The sequence below is a fragment of the Calypte anna genome, chromosome 13, assembly GCF_003957555.1.
Source record: "Calypte anna isolate BGI_N300 chromosome 13, bCalAnn1_v1.p, whole genome shotgun sequence".
Classification (NCBI taxonomy): Eukaryota; Metazoa; Chordata; class Aves; order Apodiformes; family Trochilidae; genus Calypte; species Calypte anna.
The window spans coordinates 11,497,750-11,518,886 of NC_044259.1; the positions used below are offsets into that span (position 1 = coordinate 11,497,750).

Sequence of the window (21,137 nt, forward strand, 5' to 3'; positions counted from 1 at the left end):
CATGCTAAGAAACCCCTAATCTCTGCATTCGATGCTACCTATTGTTATGCCAGTAAAGTTAAGGATGCCAGGGAATTGCTGGCATGTGTGCTACCAAACTCAGCCTTTGAGACACACAGACTGAGACACACAGATTGCCTCTGGTAACTCCCTGTCTGACAGGATCTGTCTGGAGGTGGCTGATTGGCACATGGGCCAGTCTTACAAGGGAATAGAGTGCCCAGCTGTGTCCCAGTGCCAGGCTGGTATTTATTTTATTGATCAGGAGGAAACGCAGGCATCCTTCCCAGCAGTACCATCCTCCCTCATTGACGGGGGCTAGAATGGGGTAAGCACCAGGCAGGAGGAGAGTGCTGTTTCTCAGGTACCTCTGCACATGATCCTCCTTGGGGGTGTTCCCATAGAGCTCTGCCTCCCTGCGGGCCTTGTCCCCGTAGGACTGCAGGAAGCTGTGCTTGTTGCGGTGCAGGTAATCCACCAGGTCCCCGTAGCGGCAGTACTCGGTGATGATATAGATAGGTCCTGGTGGGAGACAGCACCCTCCATCAGCCCAGGCCTGCTTGCTCCCCAGGGAAGCAAATTTCATCCCAGTGGGACGTCACCAGATTGCAGGACACTTAGGCAGGGCCAAGGGAGAAAGCCGCCTTTCCGACACGGAGTGTTTTTGGAACTGGAAATCTGTGTTTGGGAAGGGAGGTGGGGCTTAACAGACACTTCTCCTCTTTCAATCAGGTTGGAAAAAGAAAGGCTTTCAGAGCTCCACAAGGCTTTCCTAGGGGAAGGGTGAATCATTCTGAACCAGAAAACTGGAGTTATTCTCTCTGAGGACAGTTCTCCTCAGCACAGCCCAGGGCAGCAGGAAGAGGAAATGAAGTGACCAAATCTCAGCTACCTCCTTTGGTGCAGGCCCCCAGCAAGTTGACAATGTTGAGATGGGGTCCCAGATGGCTCATGATCTTCAGCTCAGACATGAGGGCTTGCTTCTCGCTGCTCCGGGCAGTGGCTGTTGGGGAGAAGTTGGTGTGAGCAGCAGGGAAAGGAGCAGAGATTCATGGGCACTGTTTACTTTGCAGTTTTTGGATAGGGGAGAGGGATGGTGTGGAGGCAACTCACACTTGAGCATTTTGACTGCCACTTTCATGGTAGACTGTGAATGGCTCAGGCCATGGGCTGTTGCCTCCACCACACGTCCAAAGGCACCAGAGCCAAGAGTGCGTCCTGCAAAGAAACAGTGAGAAGACAAGGTTTGCAGTGATCCTCAGGGAGAGGTGAGGAGAGGAGCTTGGAAAAGACAAGTTCCCTGTCTGAAACCACACCAGCTTTTCTGCTGTCATCTTGGTGGGCACAGAGATGGTTGGGAGCTATGATGTTTATGGCTGGAGCTGATTTCCACACAGCTGAGAAGGGAAGGAGCTGACAGCTGCAAGAAAGGATAACCAGGAATAACCCAGTGGTTCATGCCAAAGAGGGCAGCTGGCTTCCTACTATGGTCCCAGATGGTCCTGCTGTCCCAGGACCACTTGTATCTCCAGGGAGTTATATCTCTTTTGGAAATCCTAAAGCCAAACCTATTACCCCCAGACAACTTGACCCCAGGGGTCCATCAGTGGGATCTGCAGAACTTTTACCTAACACCAGCTTGTCCCTGGGTACTTCCCAGCTGGAGTCATAAGGGAGCTGCATGGGATCCACGTAGATGTACTCATGCCCATCAGAGCTGACTGACTCAATCACCTTCCAGCGGATTTCATAGCGAGGTTTCTGGAAAGGGCAGCAAAGGGAAGAGAGTGATCTGAGAGGCTCAGGGTAAGAGAGGGCATGGGGGATATGGAAGAGCTTTGTTAGGGAGTCTTTTGTCCCTGAAGCCATTGTCTCATTCCCCACCTAGCCTACAGATTCCAGGGGCATGCAGAGGCTGATGGAGGCTCATAGCCCTTGGCACAGGTGGAACATTGTCAAGCCCATGCCAGCAGAAGCTTTGTTCCTCCCAACCACCCTAACACAGGGGAACAACCGTGGCAGTCTGGGAACACCCTCCTACCTTCTGCCACAGGACGATCAGGATGATCAGGGAGATGACAATGAGGATCAGCAAGGCCAGGATGACAGAGATGATGACCACCTTGAATGGCAAGGCTACAACAATAACAAGGACAGCATTCAGTCTCCTCCACCTCTGCATGGCCTCAGCACACTGGGGAAAGGAGGGGACAGCATCGCAGAGGGGTCCCCGAACCCTTTTTCCCTCCTCTAGCCTTGTTCACCTCCTGGTGCACACCACCCCGACAGACAACAGTCCTGAGCTCTCCTCTGGGAGGGAGCAGACCTGTCCAGCACCTGCAGGGACAGCACCCCAGGGACGATGGGCAATGGGTTGTTACAACTGCTGAAGGGCTCCTTGGGAGAGGTTTGACCATGGGAAGGTGCAAGGAGTCAGGGGGTTTTGCAGGGGGCAGTTATGGCAGCTCCGTGCCTGGCCTTAGAGCATCCTCCCTCATATTTAGGATATGCAGCACACGGATGTTTGAGTCCGTGGCACCATCTAGTGACCCACGGGCTAATAACAAGACACCAGGGACCTGCTCAGGAACTCTCATCTTGACTCTCTGGAGGGATGACCCCTCCAGTGGTGGGAAGAGGGTGGCGGTGGCCAGTGGACATAAAGACTCCAGATTCCTCCTGGAGCAGCTTTTCCTGATCAACCCAGAAGGAGGCTTCATACCCAGGTTTCCTGCCCTCAAGCCCTGCAGCCATCAGGGGACAGTCCTGGCATCCAGCACCTCCAAGACGGAGCCATAGAGAGAAAAATCCAGCTCCCCACCACTCCTTCAAACACTCACACTTCAAACACCCAGCACTCACTGTGTGGGACCAGCGTGATGTCCTGGGAGTTGATGCCCAAGAAGTTTTGCACTGTGCACCTCAGGAGCAGGGGCTCGTCCACCCTGTGGAGCTGCAGGGTGCTGTTCACCCGGAACACCCTCCTCTCCTCCTGGTACGTGGCGTTGGTCTGCAGACTGATCTCTGCAGACTCGTTCCCCAGCAGCCGGGTGGGCTGCCCCTTGGTGCTGCACCTGGACCAGGAGAGGAGAAAGGCACTTGAGGGGCTGCCGGGACCACGTGCCACCAGGGGATGTCTAAATATATATATAATCTATATATCTATATAAAATGATATATAATATTATATATTATATTAATTAATATTAATTAATATTAATTCATTTATTTATTATATAATGTAATATATAAATATATAATGTAGTATATAAAAATATATATTATATTTATATAATATATATTTATAGAAATATATAAATATGATAAAATTTAAACCAATATATTATGTTATATGTTACATAATATATACTATATTATATTTTATTATATATTATTATATATTTTATTTATATAATCATATTATAAAATAATAAAATTTTAATTGTAAATATTAATTATAATAATTGTAATGATTAATTTATAAGAATTAAAATGATATATAATTAATATAATTTATACTTTATTAAATGAATAATTAGTTATAATAAATAATCAATTCTAATAAATTAATTCTAGTAAATGCTGTCCAGACATTCCCAGGGGCTCCCTCACTCTACTCACCATTTGATGTCACTACAAGTAGACCAGCTGATCTCTGGCTGGGGCATACCTTCAGCAGAGCACGTTACAGTCTGCTCCCCACTGCTGGCACTGCTGTTCTCCTTGAGATCCACCACTTTGGCTGGCACTAAAACCAAGAGACAATGATGGGAATCAATCCTGCTTCCTGACTGCAGGATGGAAGCAGAACATGATTGCACTGTACCCCTAACACGGCCAGGGCAGGAGGAGATAGTGAGGTAGGAATCATCACAACAATTGTGCTTTATTTTTGAAACCTAACAGCAACAACAGAATGGTCTGAGGGGGTCATGAAGAAGATCTGTCCACATTTAGGTTGCTAAGAGAACAGATTTGAGCACAGGGGAGAGTGCTGGACATTCGAGTTGCCCACCTTTCTCTGCTCTATCTTGAGCCAGGGCAGGAAGGACAAGCTGCTTGTGTCTGCACTGCCTCCCTGTCCCCTTACTATGACACCATGTGTGAGATAATTCAGGTTATCATGCTTCTTGCTTCAGTGCTCTTCCTTTAACCAAAAGCACTCTGGAGGACCAGTCAGAGGAGTCAGGGCTTCAGCCTTAGGGTGGTAAAGGTTGGAGCCATCACCTGAGAATGCCCCCACACTCCTCAACCCCATGTCAGCACACCCATCCTCACCATTTATCTGTAGGTGGAAGGACAGCTCCTGCTCATCATCCTCATTGGAAGCCCGGATGGTGTAAAATCCTCCTTCTTCCTGCTTCACCCGCACCAGCACCAGAGCTGTCTGGTACCTGGAGGAGACACAGTCCATGACTGATGTGTGTGGAAAGGTACCTGGGGACTGATAACATTCTGGGGCAGCCAGCTCCCACCCGACTGAGCCATGCTTGAAATCCACTCATGGAATGGCATTTAACCCATGTCCAGCCTGTGATTTGCAGTGTGTTTTGTGAATTACCCCTTCCCTGCACTGCTTACCTGGTTTCTGACAGGTTCCTGCTGGTGATGGTGAACTCACTGCTGCTTTCCATGGTCAGTGTCTGATTGTTCTTCAGCCACACAATGCTTGGCTGTGGGTAGGCCTCCATCTCCACCTGGATGGTGTGGCTCTTGTGGACCTCGGCATACACAGTGCTGGGCAGGTGGGTGTGGAAACGCACAAAGCCATGCTCTGAGATGGAACAGGAGAGACAAGGGTGTCAGAGATAAAAAGAGACCTCTCCAGCCCTTTGGACAAGCATGGACCTGGAACAAAACACTCTGAACATCCAGAAGGGGTGGAGCAGCTACAGAACCATTCCTAAAGGCTTCAGGGTTGCATCCAAGCAGAATGTGGGTGCAGCATGCAGGGAAAAAGTTCTTATGTTGTGGAGATGGGGCAGGTTCCTTCACACAAAAGGACAGATGCAGGTGGGAGGTGATGGCACATCACCTTGGGACTGGACCCATTCCCTCAAGTGTCTTAAAGGGTCACAAAAGCCATAGTGGGGGATTTGGGATGTTCTGAAGCAAAAAAGTGGGCAGGGGTGGCATAGAGGGGTTAGGCTATTTGTTGTGGTTACTAAAGGCAACGAGGGGGTAGAGCTGGAGGCTGTGCAGAGAGAAGATGGTGTCACCCTGGGGCATCCAGCCCTGGGCACACAGGCAGCAACGCACCAATCACATGGACTGTGATGTCTTTCAGGTCTGTTTTCTCATGGTAGCCCTCAGAGACATTGCAGACATAGGTCCCGCTGTCCTCCAGCTCTGCATTCTGGATGACAAGGATGGAGCGGATCTCGTGGGTGGATCCAGGCAGGAAGTCAGTCACCGGCTCCACAGTTTTACCTGCCTGCACAACAGGGACAGGAGATACAGTCTGAGAAGCCAAGAGCACATTCTGTCATTGGAGCTATGGAGCCAGGCTCAGAGGGAGGGAGGAGGAAGGGGTAGAGGATCCCAGTCTGGCTGCCACAGGGACAAAGAACATGCAGAGAGGCCACTGAGAGAGCAGCCTTAATCCAGGGATCCCGGCCCACAGCTTCTGCCACTGATGGGTGAGTGATTGCCACAGGACATCTGTGTGAAGGCTGGAGCTGCTGCCCAGAGCCTGTGGGGATGAAGTACTCACTTGCTTGCGGGGATAATCCCAGTTGAAGTTGACCAGCTCGTTGCCACTCACAGTGCACATCAGGGTAACATTTTCACCCTGACGCACAATGGTCTGCACGGCGCTGATGGAGACGTTCACAGAGGAGACTGTGGGAAAGGTGAAAGAAAGGGATGAATCATGAAGGAAGGGAAGAGTTGGCACCCAGTCCATTTATCCTGGGTGGAATGGGCCATCAAAAAGTCTTTTCCCTGAGGGATGGAGCTAATACTTCAGCAGAACTCATTCTCTAATGGAGACAAGACTGACTCCAGCCTCCAAATTGATCAGGAACATTGCTGAGGTGACAGGAGAAGAGTTTGCTGCTCCCTGACATTGGGCTGAAGGAACAGTCACAGCAGGTGCCAAGGAATGCTATGACAATGTCAGCTCACCCTGGATCCTGTAGACGTAGAAGGTGTCTGAATCCACCTCCTGGTCATCCACAATTGTCCGGCAGAAATAAGTCTTATCCTCAAAGAAGCCTTTGAATCCCTGTTGTGGGTCATAAACAGCTGGGATAGGGTTCTCCACTTTTTTCTCATAGAGGGTCACCTGCATCTGTGGGTTGGTCACACGGCATGGGATGATGGCCTCTGTGTAGCCCGTGATGAAGATGAAGAGCTCTTCAGAGTTGATTATGGGGAGGAACACAAGGGATGGATCTGTGGGAGAGGGAACACTAGTTACAGAAAGCTGCTTGAAGCTGAACCAGGGATGCTTTGTGTTCCTCCAGTACTGCTCCAACACAGGGGTCTTTCTTCAAGATGGTAGAATGCTTCTTCCTTACTTGACATGGATGGCAAAGTAGAGCTGTCACACTCTGGGCTTGCCAAACCTCTCCCACCACTTGTCCCAACACACCACACATGGTCCTGTCCCATGATCTGGCATACCAGAGACATGCTACAGGGACATGACCTGCCGTGAGGGCTTTCCTGCAATGTGGGGAAGGATTTTGGGAGGCCAGGTGCTTGGAGAGAGAACGATAATTCAAAACCCTCTTTCTCCTGGATGTTAAACACCATGGAAATGCAGAGACAAGGTTGTGCTGTCCCTTACCTGGAACATAGATGTACAGGGCTTTCCTCTCCATTGGCTCTGGAGCCTGGTCAGGGCTGTAGGTGCATGCATACTCCCCAGTGTGACGACCTGTCACATTCCTGAGGGTGAGATTGCTCATGAAGACACCATCCTGGTGCTCCAGTGAGGCACTGAGGGGCTGACCATCCCTTTCCCAGGACAAAGCACCATTCCCATAGCACAAGAGGGAAAAGGTGCTGTGAAGGCTGAGGACAAGCTCAGTGTCTCCAGGTTCGATGTGCAGCCCACTACTCGCAGACGTTACCTCCAGCAGACCTGGAAGAAGAGGGAGATGAGACCAGATTGGATTTGTTTGCAATACAAGGAGAAGCAAACTGGAACACAGCCTCATGAAAATGTATTTGGTTTGTAGTATCAGCCTTTATGGAAAAGTAACCTTGAATTTTCCCTCATTAGTGTAGCCTAACACAGGATCTCAGAAATGTCCTGTCAACCCAGACCTTGGTGGATCACCCATCATTTGCTGTACCTCCTGGAAGTCTTACTGGAGAGGAAGAAAGACATCATGGGATTTAGTAAGATTCAGAGTTGCTCTTGCTGTCTGTGGCAATGCTGGATGGAGAACCTTGTTTTATACTGTAACCATGTCTGCCTGCATCAAACCTGCAAGGTAACTGCAAGGTAACTGCTGCCTCTGCAAAGGTCTCCTCCTTCCACATGGCTCTGAAAGAAGGTGGGGACTTTACAACCACCCCACCATAGGACTGTGTTAGCTTGAGCAGATGGGCATAGATGTGCCCGCAGCATGCTGTGCACCCCTGTATCACCCCACAGCATTGCCCCTTTCCTCCCCCTTGCCCTGGAATGAGCATTATCCCCATGCAGACCCCAATCCTGTACACACCTCCCCAACCACAGCACTCACCAGTGAGGATGAGGAGCCTGAGAGGTGCCTTCAGAGGGAGACACAGCACGACAAGCTCCATGGTTTAGCAGCCAAATCCTGCCAAGAACACAGTGGGATGAGCTCAGACAGCTGGCAGAGCAGCCCCCTCAGCCACCCTGGGCAGGGGGGTTACTAAGCCCCCACCCAAGACCCAGCCTCCCTTCTCCACCTCAGAAAATTTCCATCTCTTTCCACTGTTCAGCCTTTCCCTCCCAGTAGGGTGGTGGGTTCCCCCTCATGCTGGATCTGCAGTAGAAGCTTTTCCTAAGGCATCTCCCTCTGGATTTTGCTGGAAGCTCCAGCAGTTGTGTCAACTCTTGCTCATCTCTGCTCAAAGGGCCGCTCCCCCACTGCACAGCCCTGCTTTGCTCCCTCCCTCTGCTCTACTGTTTGTCTCTTTTTTTAACCTTAGTTTTGCCTTTCCACAGTCCCAGTGAGATAAAACTTGATAGAAAGCAAATCCCCCTCCAACCCTCCCAAATTTTCTGCTCCTTCAGTGAAATGAAACAAGACTGAAGAAACTCCAAAAGAAACCCATGTTTCTTCAATTTTTATGGGAATATTTAAGAGGACTTTTGAGTTAAAAATCCTTTTTATCAACATTTCTCAAGAATTCCTTTCCACAGAGCAATTTCATCCCTCCCTGGTGCAAACTGAGAGCCCAGAACAGATAAGTCCAGAGAGAACTATGAGCACTCAGATCTGTCTCCCATGTGATAGTGACAGATAACCCTCCCCATCACGCCTGCAAGGAGGGGGATCAGTATTTCTAAAAAGCAAAATGAAGAGGTTAACAAGTGGAAGAGTATGGGGAAAAGGCTTCCTCTATGCCTGGACAAAGTCAGAGTGGAAATGAGTTCAGTAGTCCTGACCTTGGGGATGCTCCAGAACAGAGCTGGACTTGAGAACTCCAGGGCTAAGCTCCTGCCTCCTCCCCTCTCCCAGCACAAGAGGCTTTTTGAACCAGCTCCTAAGGCAGAGTTTGAGGAGAATTCCCTGTGATGCCAGGATGATGCCCTGGGGAGCTGCTTGCCAGGCACAAGCATGGCTGGTGGCAGTCAGGGCTTGCTGACCTGGCCCCAGGCACTGTCTCTTACCCAGCAGTTCTGCTGTCTCTTGGCCCTGGAGTGGCCTCCTGGTCTGCTTGATGTTAAGGAGGAAATGGTTTTTAAATGACGTGCGCTTGTCAGATGTTTTTATTATTCTCTTGCTTTGGCTCAGCAAAAGTCTGATCTACCAGCAAATTCTTCCAGGTCTCCAGATTATTCAGCAGCTTCCTTCTCTCCCCTCCAGCACCCCCCTCTGTGACTCCTTCTCTCTTCTGTATTTGCCAGAGGGGATGAGAGCTCTTACTGGGAAGAGCTGGGGGTGGGTAGGATGAAAGGGCCGAGGTGAAATTCAGGCTGTAAATGAATGTGACCTCGCTGCTCCCACCCTCAGAGAGCACCAACCTGAGGAGAGAGGAGAAGGATGGACAACCTAATCTCACTGTCCCCCGAGGCACTGTCAGAACAATTAGCTTTTTTTCCTACTTCTCCTTTACAGAGGTGTGTGATTCATCCATTATTCAAGGTTCAAGGTTGTAAGGACAGCTGGGATCCTCTCCTTTCACCCCTCCTTGCCTGCATGCACAAGCCAGGCTGTTTTCACCCCACTCAAATATCTGCCGGCCAGCAGATAAGGTCCAGCTGCCTCATGGCTGTCTCTGTTATCTCTGCTGCAGGTGAGACCTTGGCTTCCTGTACCCACGCAGACAGGTCCCTCACTCCACTGATGGGACAAACCACTGCTCTGCCATGGAGCTGGATGTGGGTGCTGGGCTGAGCGTGGGTGTTGCTCCATCGAGCAGTGACAGCTCTGCAGCCTCCGCCAGCTGCCCCTGGCTGCCTCCCCTGTGTTCATAGCTGGTTTTAATAAAGCTGCTGGTTTTGCAGAAAGGCATTTCTCTTGGAGATGATTCCCGAGCAGAGTGGGAGGGAGGCAACGTCTCTCAGAGAAAGAGTGGTGACCTCTCCCTTGTTTGTCTGCTGTGGCCAGGGCGAGAGGCACGCTCGGAGACACCGATCTCTGTTGCCCTGCAGGATGCAGGCAGAGCCTGGCTAGCAGAACAACAAACTTCTTCCTCCCTGTCACGGGGCACACGTGTGCTTGCACATTTGGGTGCACACAGGCATTTCACAAAGGTTGCAAATACACCCAGCTCACTGCCAGCCTTGAGAGCACTTCTTGCTTCCCTCCTCAGTCTCAACTTTTGTTCTCAGCGAGAGCAACAAGATGAACCCTGTGAGTGCCAGACAAGGAGGAGCTGACGTGGTCTGAAAAGCAGGCTGTTATCCTACCTGGGGACACAAACACAGGCACCTACACAATGCTCAGCTGCCTTGCATTGTCTCCTCCCAGCCTCATGGGTCAGCAAGGTGCCACGGTCCCCATCAGACTCCTACATCCTTCCCACGGCATTTTCAAGCTGTGGGACTCCTTCTGGCATGTGCCTGGAGACCAGGGAGGTCCTGCAACAATCCCACATCCTCCACCCTCCACTCAGCCCTGCAGATCCCCAGCAGCTTCCCACCTTGCAGCTGAAGTCCCAGCTCTCCATCCCTATGTTACACCCCTCAGCATCCTTCTCCTCCCTTCCATCACACTCAGTGACTTTCCCTCTGCCCCTCTCCAGCACCGTGAGGCGAGGGCAGGCTGTCCTCCAGAGCTGCACTGTTTATTATTCCAAAAGAGGAATTCGGCTGGAAGAGGAGACAGGAGGTCAGCTGGCTAACAGGGAGGCCGGGCTGGGAGATGCAACCCCAACACCCACGCTCAGCCCCACGTCCCGGGGGGATGGCAGTGCTCTGCTGGGTGCTCAGGTCCCTGGGGACACGCAGGGACTCACACCATGGGACAGGGGAGTCGCATGCAGTGTCCCTGCTCGCCTCCATGCTGCTGCCAGCTCGCCTGGAGCTGGGCACTGTGGGATTGTGGACATCAGAGGGAAGGTTTTGAGTCCAAACCAGACACAGATCTAGGCGACTGTCCCTGCCTGGTGACACAGCCACATTGTCTGTCCTTATCTCCCCACCAGGATCACACCAGCCCGCTGGCACACCCCACGTGTGGCCACAGGAATGCACCCAAGGCTCAAAAACCTCCTTTGGACACCCTGAGCAGCCAGCCCTGTGTGCAGGAGAGGCCAGGCTGAGCTGGGCGGGTGTCCCAGCCCACTGCTGCACTGATATCCTACAGCTGGTTGGGGCCAGGCATCCCCGAAGCCTCTCTGCACATCTCCAGCCTTGCACTTTTGCGTGGGGTGATGGGAGAAATGGGGGACCCCAACACCCCTGAGCAGCAGCAGGAACTGTGCAGAGGGCAACCTGGGTCTGAGAGCCCGCAGAGCCCTGCAGCACAGACAGGACAGAGCAGGGAGGTCAAACAGCACTGCCAAGGCCATGCAGCCAGACCACAGCTGGGCTAGGACCAGGATTCAGGTCTCATGATTCCCAATCTTATGACTTTGTAGCTTCTCCAGAGCAGTTTGCTCTCATTTCTTCTGCGTCCCAAATCTGAGCTTTCTCCTACCCCTCCTCTCCCACCCTCTTGCTCTCTGGTGGCTGCGGGGCTGTTGCCTCTGTGGCTGATGGGCTTGGACAGGAACTTCAGCAGCAGGAGCAGGACCATGCCCAGGATTTTGGATACTAGGAAGAGCCTCATCCAGCCTCCGCTAGTCCCACTTTTGTTTAGGGAAGACCCTTCAGCCATCTCTGACACTACTCCCTGCCTCACAGTTCTGTGCTAAGGAGCTAAAGCATTCCCACACCTCAGTGATTTATTACTGCTCCCTCCCTCCAGACCTGTCTCTTGTTTAAGGATCCTAGTAAGCCAAAGATGCCTTTGCTAATGCCCAAAATATGTTGTGTGGGCTCAGTCTGACTATTCTTGGGTAACGAGACAAGAACTTCCTTTGACTTTGCTTGGCCTGCCCTGCCAGACCTCTGAGCCCCCTTCCTTTGTGCTTGCTCCCAGCAGGTGAAAGGGGCAGTGCTCATGACAGAGCATTTCTGTGCATGGCAGCCACTGCTGGCATGAGCACAGGCCCCAAGCATGGGTCATGTGGGATGGAGCCATTTCTAGCCCTGAAATTGCCTGAAACCATGGGAGACCTACACAGATCAGCCTCCATACTAAGGAGACCCTCTTGATTCACTGCCCCAAGCATGCACAGGCCATAGAAACATAGAATGATTTGGGTTGGAAAAGACTTTTAAGATTATCAAGTTCAACCATTGACCCAGCACTGCCAACTCCACCACTAAACCATGTCCAGACAGAGGTGCTGGCTGACATCCCAGCCCATGAGGGCATCTTGGATGGCACCAGCATAACCATGGCAAAAGAAGGAGTCAAGAGGGGAAGCCAGGCCTCTCACACAGCTGCTGGTCCTTTCTCTTCTTCTGGCTTTCTATTTCTAGCCCCTTGTCTTGCTGGGGCTGCATTTCCAGGCATTCCTACAATGCTCTCCAGCCCCACCATCCTGCCAGGCAGGCCAGGGACATCTGGTGCATATTAGGGGAAAGTAAAATACACTTTATTTCTTCTTTGTTTAAGTGCATCTGAGTCATTAAGTGAGATCATGGGTGCCCATATGCAATTAAAAAAAAGCCCCGTATGGATCTCAGGATCAATGCTCTTCACAGCCAGGGAGCAAGGTCTTCTTCTGGCCAGGGAGGGGGGTTATGGTCCCCTGTTTTTGAAGGCAAAAAGCTCCCTGTGCAAAGGCTGGTGACCCCTGAAATCCAAGCCTTGCTTGTCCGGCAACAAAACTCCTTGGCTTGTCCTGTTTTCCTCTGCCACCCTCCCCCCAACCTCTGCGACTGCTTCTTTCCCACCCTTTAATCTAAATAAAACTGAGCAGCTTGGTTGGTTTTTTGTTTTTTTTTCCTTTTTCCCTTGGCTGGAACCGTCCGGAGTTGCAACATCTCTCCTCCAGGGTCCCTCGGCTCCCATGACACTGCGTTTACTCACAGGCCAGATTATCATCACAGAGCCCTTTTTCTTTTTCCCAGCACATGGCTGGAATTAGGCAGGGCACACACATGGGGAACCTGTCATCCCCAGACCCATAAACAGCTGCTGATAAAACGCAGAGGTATGAAATATGAAACCAGGCTGAGGAGCAGAGGGGTTGGGGAGTCCCTGGGGTCCCTCAAGCCATCCCTGCCCAAGGGATGAAGGTAGGGGGGCAAAACCCTCCTCACATGGACACCTGCCAGTGCCAAGGGGTCCCGAGGCTGTACCCAGGCACTGGTGAGACCGTGGATTGCTGAGAGCCCTGGGTGCCTGTTCACAACATGCCTGTGTTTGGGGGTTTCTTCTAGTTGGGCAGAGATGAGGTTTTGCAAGCACTCACAGGCAGTGCCACTAAGGTCTGAACCCTCTGAAAGGTTTTGCCAGGACAACTTGGTCTATGAAGAGGTGATTAAAGCCACAATCTCTGCTGTGGCCCAAGCCCTCTAGGAGATAGTCAAAGCAGGGTCAGATGCCACCTCTGGGGCAATATGAGCTCAGGGCCTCTGCCCACAGATGGGGATGGCTGTCTCTGCTGCAGAGAGCAGAGCTAAGACCACCAGAGCCCCAGCCCAGGACCCCAGACTTTGGTGGCACCTGGAGGAGGTGGTTGTGTGACCATGAGGGCATTGGTCCCACAGCAGATGGCAGGACAAGAGCTGCCACAGCCAGCCTCCTCCAGGCCAGCCTGCCACCAGCTATCACGGGCTCTGACAGCATCTGTCAGAAAGCTGAAAATGAGGACCATGACCCCAGAGGAGGGGGGCAAGCTGCTGGGGAGGATGACGAGTCCACGCTGAGCCCCAGCAGTGTGATTCAGCAGCCCTGGGGTCAACCACGTGAAGAACGGGGTGGGGTGGCAAGCAGCCCTATTTCAGCTGGGGCCATCCTCCCTCTCCGAGCACAGGGGGTCCCCACGTGTGACCCAGCAAACCCCCTCCATGGGCTCTGCACACCGCTGTGAGGAGCTGGCACGGGGGGGGGGACGTGGGACCACAGCAAGCCCTCCTCTCTCACCCCTAATCCCCTCCTCTGTTCTGAGCCCATGGGAGATGGAGGAAACGAGTGACCTATTTAGTGCAAGTTCAAAATAAAACGAAACATCTGTTTGGAGAGGGGCCAGCGTTATAAATAATTCCCCAGCCCCGAGTGTTGGGATTCGTGGCCTCCCGGCCGCGCATGCTCCCCCGCTTCCGCTTTGGGGGGAAAGGCTGAGCCCCAGGGTCTGTGGGGATGATCCCCAGAGCCTGGGAGCTTGGCCCAGGCTGTGGGAAAACCCTGAGCGAGGAGCTGGGGCTGGGGAAGGGGGTGTTGGGAGGAATGGCTGCCACGTGCCGGGCAAGGGCAATGTAGTGCCTGGCTGTGCCTTGCTGAACACCCACTCCTCACCCTGGCAGAATCCTGACCACCTTGATCTCCCGAAGGCCATGGTGGGTGCCAGGGTTATGGTGATGCAGGGACCAGTCTATGGTGGTGCTGGGGGGTGGCCAGTGTTTTGGAGTCACAGCCCTGGAGTGTGGGGTTGTGCACTGCTGGGGATGCTCACACTGAGTGTGGAGAACAGAGCTTCAGCCTTGGGGTCAACCCTTGCAATGCAACCCGTCCTCTGGAGAAGAGGGGGGGAACAAATGGAAGAATTTTAGCCTTTTCTAGTGTCCTTCTCCAGCAGGATGCTCTAAAGCATGCCAAAGAGCCCATGAGGCTGCCCACAACTGTTCCCCAACTTCTACATTGCCCCTAACCCTGACAACAAAGACATTTTCAGAACACAGCATGCTGCTTCACAACCAATGTGAGTTATGGACACGGCTGCAGGGCACCCAAACCACAGGCCAGGACCCATGCAGCTCTCTACATCACTCACCTATGACCAAGTAGAAAAGCCTCTGTTCCCTCCACCCCCAGACTAGCACATTTAGAGCTCTCAGCTCCCAGGCATGTGGGACTGGCCTCTCTGAGCAGAGCCCATCTGCCTTTTCTCACCTCCTGCAGAGTGAAGAGTGGATGCAGGGAATACAGGACCAAGGGCTGGACACCATCCTGGCTGGGCATCACCCCATGTCTGCCAGAAAGCCATGTCTGCCTTCATCCAGGGACTCAAGGTATAAGAACAGATTAAAAGAGCCCCCCCACCACCATGTCGGCATTTCCATCACCTGCTCATGGTCACAGTTTGAGGGTTGCTGCTATGGTGAGGGCAGGGCTGGAGCCAAAGGTCCCAACAGGCTCTAATTAACCACTAATCATCAGCTGCAAGGGGAGAGTGATGGAGGCAGGATGAGATAAAGAGCTACCTTAAGCCCTAACAGGATGCTGGGGCTTTGCAAAGCCCCAGGAACAACCAGTGTTGTGGTCTCACCAGCCCCACATCCCAGTGGAGAATGAGCAACCCGATCCTACCCTGAAAATTTCTCTGAGACATGGGTCTGTCCATCGAGGAGCAGATAATCTGCACGGATGCTTTGGCTCTTCTCTTGTGGGCTGCCTGTGAGGGACCCGAGCTTAATCGCTTTGTTCTGGAGTTTTAGGCTCTCGTGGCTGGGATTAGATGCTCACCAGCTCTGTGGTCAGAGCACTCATTGCCCATCTGCAGGACACCAAGAGGTCCCTGTTACCATGACCAGGGTGGGAGAGGGTGCAAGGGCAGAGGCTGCTTGCACAGGGGGCTCTGTCTGATTTTTTGGCCCTGCTGCTTTTGGGTGCTGCAGAGGGGGCAAAATGCAGCTGCTGGTGCACTTCTTGGTGCTGATCCTGCCCCTTCCTCTGTCCCTCAGACACAGTCCAACTGCAGTGCTGGGGACAGCCACCCTCACCCCCTGCCTCCCCTCCTGACACCTGGGGTATTGTACATCCTCTGGCTGCCACCTCTTTGTAATGGCAAGACCTGGGGGCAGCAACAGAGCTTTGAGGGGTGCAGAAAGCCCACTTGTCTCCTGTGCATCAGTAGATTGCACGAGGGACACCTCCCTCTTGGATAACCGACGGGCTCTACCCAGCCACACTCGCCACCCTGCACACAGGGTCCTTTATAACCTCCAGCAGTTCTTCTCCCCACACTCATGGAGCAAAAATGAGCTCCCTCTTGCACCCACGCTCCATAAACAGCCCCTGCTCCTAAATCCCCATGGATCCTCTGGAGGAGAAGCCAAGGCAAGACTCAGTGCCGGGGCTGGCAGCTGCCAGCACCCCCTCAGCACAGCTTTAAAATGGGCACCAAGCCCTGCTCCCCGCCCCAGGAGCTCCTGAAGCAGACCATATCCTCCCAGACAGGTCCCAGGCTGTAGAGGGAAACTTGGCAGCTGCCTGCGGGGAGAGAGGAAGGGACCCCTCTTGCCATGCTGGCCCTGAGAAAAGCAGGATTTCTGTTCTGCAGCCATTCGCTGGGCAACGGCTGAAACCGAGGTGACTTCCAGTTTGCCAGTGGAGAATGTGCTTTCAGAGAGCAGAGCTCAAAATGGTGTATTTTCTGCTGGCCCCGGTTCAAACAAACCCACAAGCAAACATATTTTTTTGTATAAATAAGACAGTGTGTCTCGCCAGTTAAAGCAATTCAAACATGAATGTAGCAATTTAATTGGTGCCAATTACTGTGTCTCGGTAGCATTAAGATTTCAGTCACAGCCTCTTTTGCGTGGTAGAGAAGCCAGGAGGGGGAAGGCAGAGGGACGGGCAGGATTAGGCCTCACACTGAGGGGCAGAGTCCTTGCTTGGGGAGCTTTGTCCCCCCACCCAGCCTTGGTGCAGCCCATGCTGAGAAGTTCCCTTCTTTAGTGGGGAGCAGGTACCTTACTCCATCTGTCTCGTGGTTTGCAGCCCAGGGTTTGACAGCCCTGGTTATATCCCTACACTCTCCAACCTTTCCCAGCTCCTGCTTCTGCTCCCCACAGCCTCCTGTGAGCCTCGTTGCACGCTAGCTCTTGCTGAGCCCAGGATGGGTGTCAGTGGAGACAGAGAAGAAGGCAGCCCTGCAGCCATGGCCTGGAGAGGATAAATCCATCCATGGGTGCAGGACATACCCCACTCACTGCACCAACACCTGGCAGCAGCCTTTCCATGGTAGCTTTTGTAAGCTCCCTGCTCCAGAGCACAGGCTCTCCAAACCGTGGGTCCTCTGGCTCTGCAGGTTGGTGGCTGCAGGAGGTTACAGTTGCAGAGGTGGCACTGCCTGCATCCCAGCTGTGTGCCCAGGGATGAGGACAAAGCAGGGATGAGGGTGTGAGGGGCAGTGCATCCCTGTGCATCTCCTGCTGTCAGGCTGGGGGGTGATGGAGCTTTGGGACCCCTTTGCTCAGAGCGTACTCCATCACAGAACCACTCTGTCCATCTCCAGGATGTGTCTCTGTCCCTGTCAGGTCTGCTCCGTGTCCCTTGTGGTGCTGGGAAAGCTCTTCACTTCCAGGAGGAGGCATCCCAGTGGGAATGGAGCAGGGCAGAGGTGTACTTGTCTCAGGGAGCCTAATTAAGCAACAGGGGAGAGGAGGAGGGGAAATAGGCACCCCTAAAGCAAGCCTCGTTATGTCCAATTTGCCTGGTGGAGCGGAAGGAGCCTCCTGGAGCCACTCCAGCCTCTCAGGAAACAATATCCAGTCTATACCCTCCCCTTGCAGCTCCTCTCCAGGGGATTACTTTCCCTTGGCTAGAGTAAAAACAAACAAACCCCACAAAGACTTCGGCCCAGATCCTCCCTTGCAGGGATAGGATGCATCGAGCCAGCCCCAGCCCGTGCAGTCCCTGGCTCCCTCCAGCTCTGGGCCAAAGGCAGAACATGGCTGCACTCCCAAGGGATTTGGCCACCTCATAGCTCCTCCTCTCCCTGCCCTTTGCTGCTGCAGCCCAGGAGAAGGCTTCACTGGAGCCTGACCGTTCAAACACCCCTGCAATCTCATCCTGCTTCAGCATGGCATCAGACATGGGGCCAGAGGGCCCGTGGGGACCACAGAAGTCCTTGCCCACACCCTCCAGCAGTGACAGGTCACACTGATCCATCATTTGGGCAATGCCCAGCTGACAAGGTCAATTGTTGCCTGACATCACTCTCACAGATAGAGGGCATTTCCTAACCTCAGCTTTCCTCTGGTGCACAAAACCAATTTCATCTTCCTTAGCCCTGGTGCTTGGTGCTCTCCTCTTCACAACGGTGGTGGTCAGAACACTTTGGAAATCCTATTACTAACCCATCAAAAATGAGGCTGAAAGAACTCATAGGGTCACCACCCTGCTGCAGTGCCCACGTCTCCCCAGCCAGAGGTTTGCCCAACACGTCCTTTGAAACCTGTGAGGCTGAAGGCACCCAGCCTCATGCCTTTAAACCTACAGGCATTTCCCATAAGAGCTGATGTTTTCCTTCGCAGTGAGCTTTCCCGTGCGTGAAGACTGTGAACTACCTCCCCAGGACACCCAGAGACCAACAAGCCCCATCAACCCTCTCCCAGTCCTCTGTAACCTCTCCTGTGCTTCTCATCACCCTCCCAGCTCCCTCTGAGCCTTTCCACTCTGTGTGCATCCCTGCTGAAGTGCTCAGCATCACTCACCAGGGAGGACCCACTCCCTCCACCCCTCCTGCTCACTCTGCCTCCAGCCACGTGCTATTAACCACATCCCACGGGAAGAGCTGTGGGTTTCCCAGCACCACATTGTGGTCTGTGGGACCCCACTGGAAATGCACAGGATTTTGGAGAGCAAGCCCGAGCTAAGTCCTCTCTGGGTGCAGCATTACAGCTGTACAGACCATGCTCCTCACTCAGATCTGGGGTACCCTGAAGCCCCAGCCCCAGGCAGGGATGCAGGAGCTGAGCAGAGGGCAGGTAACTGGGTGGCTTTGGTCCCTATGCCTGCTCCTTCAGCAAGGACCCTCCATGCTGCTGAGCTGGAGGAAGGGGTAGATGTTTTGGGGGAGCTAGGAAAGCCCTTTGCATGCTGCAGGTGTGTTGCTGTGGCATGATGCTTCTCCCAGACAACAAATTCTCTTGATGGATGGATGTGCTTTCGAGCACAGACCCTATGAGGAGAGGCTGAGGGAGCTGGGGGTGTTCAGCCTGGAGAAGAGGAGGCTCAGGGGAGACCTCATCACTCTCTACAACTCCCTGAAAGGAGGTTGGAGCCAGGGGGGGGTTGGGCTCTTTTCTCAGACGACTTTCAACAAGACAAGAGGGCAGGGTCTTAAGTTGTGCCAGGGGAAGTTTAGGTTAGATATTAGAAAGAATTTCTTTACGGAGAGGGTGATCAGACATTGGAATGGGCTGCCCAGGGAAGTAGTGGATTCTCCATCCCTGGAGATATTTAAAGAGAGACTGGATGTGGCACTCAGTGCCATGGGCTGGGAACTGCAACGGTGGTTCAAGGGCTGGATTGATGATCTCTGAGGTCCCTTCCAACCCAGCCAATTCTATGATTCTATGACTGAGTGCTATTGGGCCTGGGGACACTGCTCATGGATAGTGACAGCAAGTCAAGGAGTGACTTCAAGTCTCATGCCAGACCTTGCCCAGGGCTGTCTGACAACTGAAGTGACTACCTGGTGGCTCCCCCTCTAAGCCAGCCCAGCACAAGCCCTCTGCTAGGCAGAGCCAAGTCCTTGCTACTGAGTCCTGCTGCCTGACTGAAATTTGCCCCTTTCCTGAGAGCATGAGGTGCACAGACACTTGGTCCCATAGGGTGCTGGGGTAAGTCACCCTTCAACCAACCTTCAATGGACCCTGGGGAGCACCAGGGAACCACATTGCTTGTCCCTGTCATTGATGTGAGACCCTCTGAAAAGATTTGGGGCTGCCAAGCCCCTGCAAACAGGGTTTGCACTCCAAACTGATGACTTTTATAGCTAATTGCCCACTCCTTTAGCAGAAGCCCCGGATGGTCTGGAGTAAGCAGCACAACAACCCTTCCCACTCCAAGTCCTGCTTTGAAAGTTTCCCTTTCAGCAAGTGAGTGCAGGAGCAGGATGCTCTGAGCCTACAATGGCCCCAGCATGAGCACCAAAGCCCCACAGGTCATGTAGCCCCCTGTTCCTGGGCTGTCAGGGCTAACTGAGCCAACACAGCTTCACTCCAAGACTTGTTGAAGTCCCTCATCTCCTGAGGAGTTGCCCACATCCATGCCTAGAAAGGTTTTACCAGGTTCTCACCCATCCCATACCCACAATGGGGTCCCCTCTCCTGCCCTACAACTGAAGCATCCCCCTGGCTTCCTGCAGCCATCCCACCCCAGGCCCTGGTGAGAGCTGATGGGACAGCTTTTCACACAGGATGCAGCAGATCCCAGCTGCTCTCCACGAAAAAAAACACCTTGGAGGTGTGTTTTGGAGTGGCATCTCTTGCAGGGGAGCAAAGCCCCATCCGGAGCAACCAGGGCGGCTTGGGAAGAGGGTCCTCGGGGTTTGTGCAACCTCCAGAGTGAGGCTTGGGAGCTGGAGCAGGGCAGGAAGATGAGCTGGAACCCGGGTTGGCAATGTGAGGACTTACCTTGGGCAGGGTCCCGCCAGGCGAGCGCCTGAGCCGCGCGTCCCACGGGCACCGGCAGTCCCGAAATTCCTTCTTCTCCTCCTCCGCAGTCTTTATCTGCTGCCTGCTCAGGCTGTCCCTGCCCTCCCAGCCTTCCCCAGCTGGCAGGGCTTTTCCACTTAAAGGAGAAAGAGAGGGAATGAAAGAAATGGAGGGGAGGAAGGGGGGGGAAAAAAAAATAATAAAATCAAATCAAAAAGGAGAGGCGAGACTGTGCCAGGGCTGTGCTGCAGCCAAGCCCTCGCTCAGTTCCTTTAGTGCATCTCAGCAGTGCCCTGGGTAGCCCCCAGCCCACTTGGGAGGGGGTCCGGCTGCCTGGGAGCCGGCGTGGAGCAAAGGGCCGGGAGGAGGGATGTGCACGCGTGTGCGTGTGCGTGTATAAATAAAAGAGACCTCGGGAAGAGGAGGAGGAGGGCGGCTGCCTCGCCAATGAGGAGCGGAGTCCCTCCGACTTCCTCCCTCCACCCTCTGCAGGGACCCTTCGCAGAGTGAAACTTTCTGGTAAAGCCCCGCAGAGCAGCGCTATGTGGGGGGAAAAAAAATAAAAAAGGAGGAGAAGGCAAAGAGGCTGCGAGGAGAGGGGAATTCTGCTGCAAGCTGCCGATGAGGGGGACAGTGAGGGCCTGGCTAACGGGAAACAAAAGGAGCAGAAACGAGCCCGGCTCTCGCCTCCTTAAACTGGAGGGAAGGAGCTGCTCTCTCCCTGTGTCTGCTTTCAATTCTGGCCTTTTTCCCTGTTTTGCTGTTTTCTTTTCTTTTTCTTTTTCTTTTTCTTTTCCTTTTTTTTCTTTTCTTTTTTTCCTTTTCCCCTTAAAGCAACCCCCCTCCCGTTTTCTTTATTTTTTTTTTCCCTTTTCTCAGGATA

At 53.1% G+C, this 21,137-nt stretch overlaps 1 protein-coding gene across 1 annotated transcript in view; it reads right to left on the minus strand.

Moving 5' to 3' along the window:
* Positions 1-20,619, minus strand: part of PDGFRB (platelet derived growth factor receptor beta) — a 31,410-nt gene extending 10,791 nt beyond the window's left edge. The window contains exons 1-15 of the mRNA XM_008502211.2: positions 20,234-20,619; positions 7,701-7,778; positions 6,794-7,090; positions 6,127-6,396; positions 5,714-5,841; positions 5,260-5,434; positions 4,582-4,774; positions 4,279-4,394; positions 3,622-3,748; positions 2,863-3,074; positions 2,042-2,136; positions 1,629-1,761; positions 1,114-1,218; positions 893-1,003; positions 369-522 (exon numbers count right to left, since the gene is read on the minus strand). Coding sequence (XP_008500433.2) covers positions 369-522; positions 893-1,003; positions 1,114-1,218; positions 1,629-1,761; positions 2,042-2,136; positions 2,863-3,074; positions 3,622-3,748; positions 4,279-4,394; positions 4,582-4,774; positions 5,260-5,434; positions 5,714-5,841; positions 6,127-6,396; positions 6,794-7,090; positions 7,701-7,761 — 2,177 coding nt within the window. The 5' untranslated portion in view covers positions 7,762-7,778; positions 20,234-20,619. The remainder of the gene's footprint in view (positions 1-368; positions 523-892; positions 1,004-1,113; positions 1,219-1,628; positions 1,762-2,041; positions 2,137-2,862; positions 3,075-3,621; positions 3,749-4,278; positions 4,395-4,581; positions 4,775-5,259; positions 5,435-5,713; positions 5,842-6,126; positions 6,397-6,793; positions 7,091-7,700; positions 7,779-20,233) is intronic.
* Between the last annotated feature and the right edge of the window lie 518 nt (positions 20,620-21,137).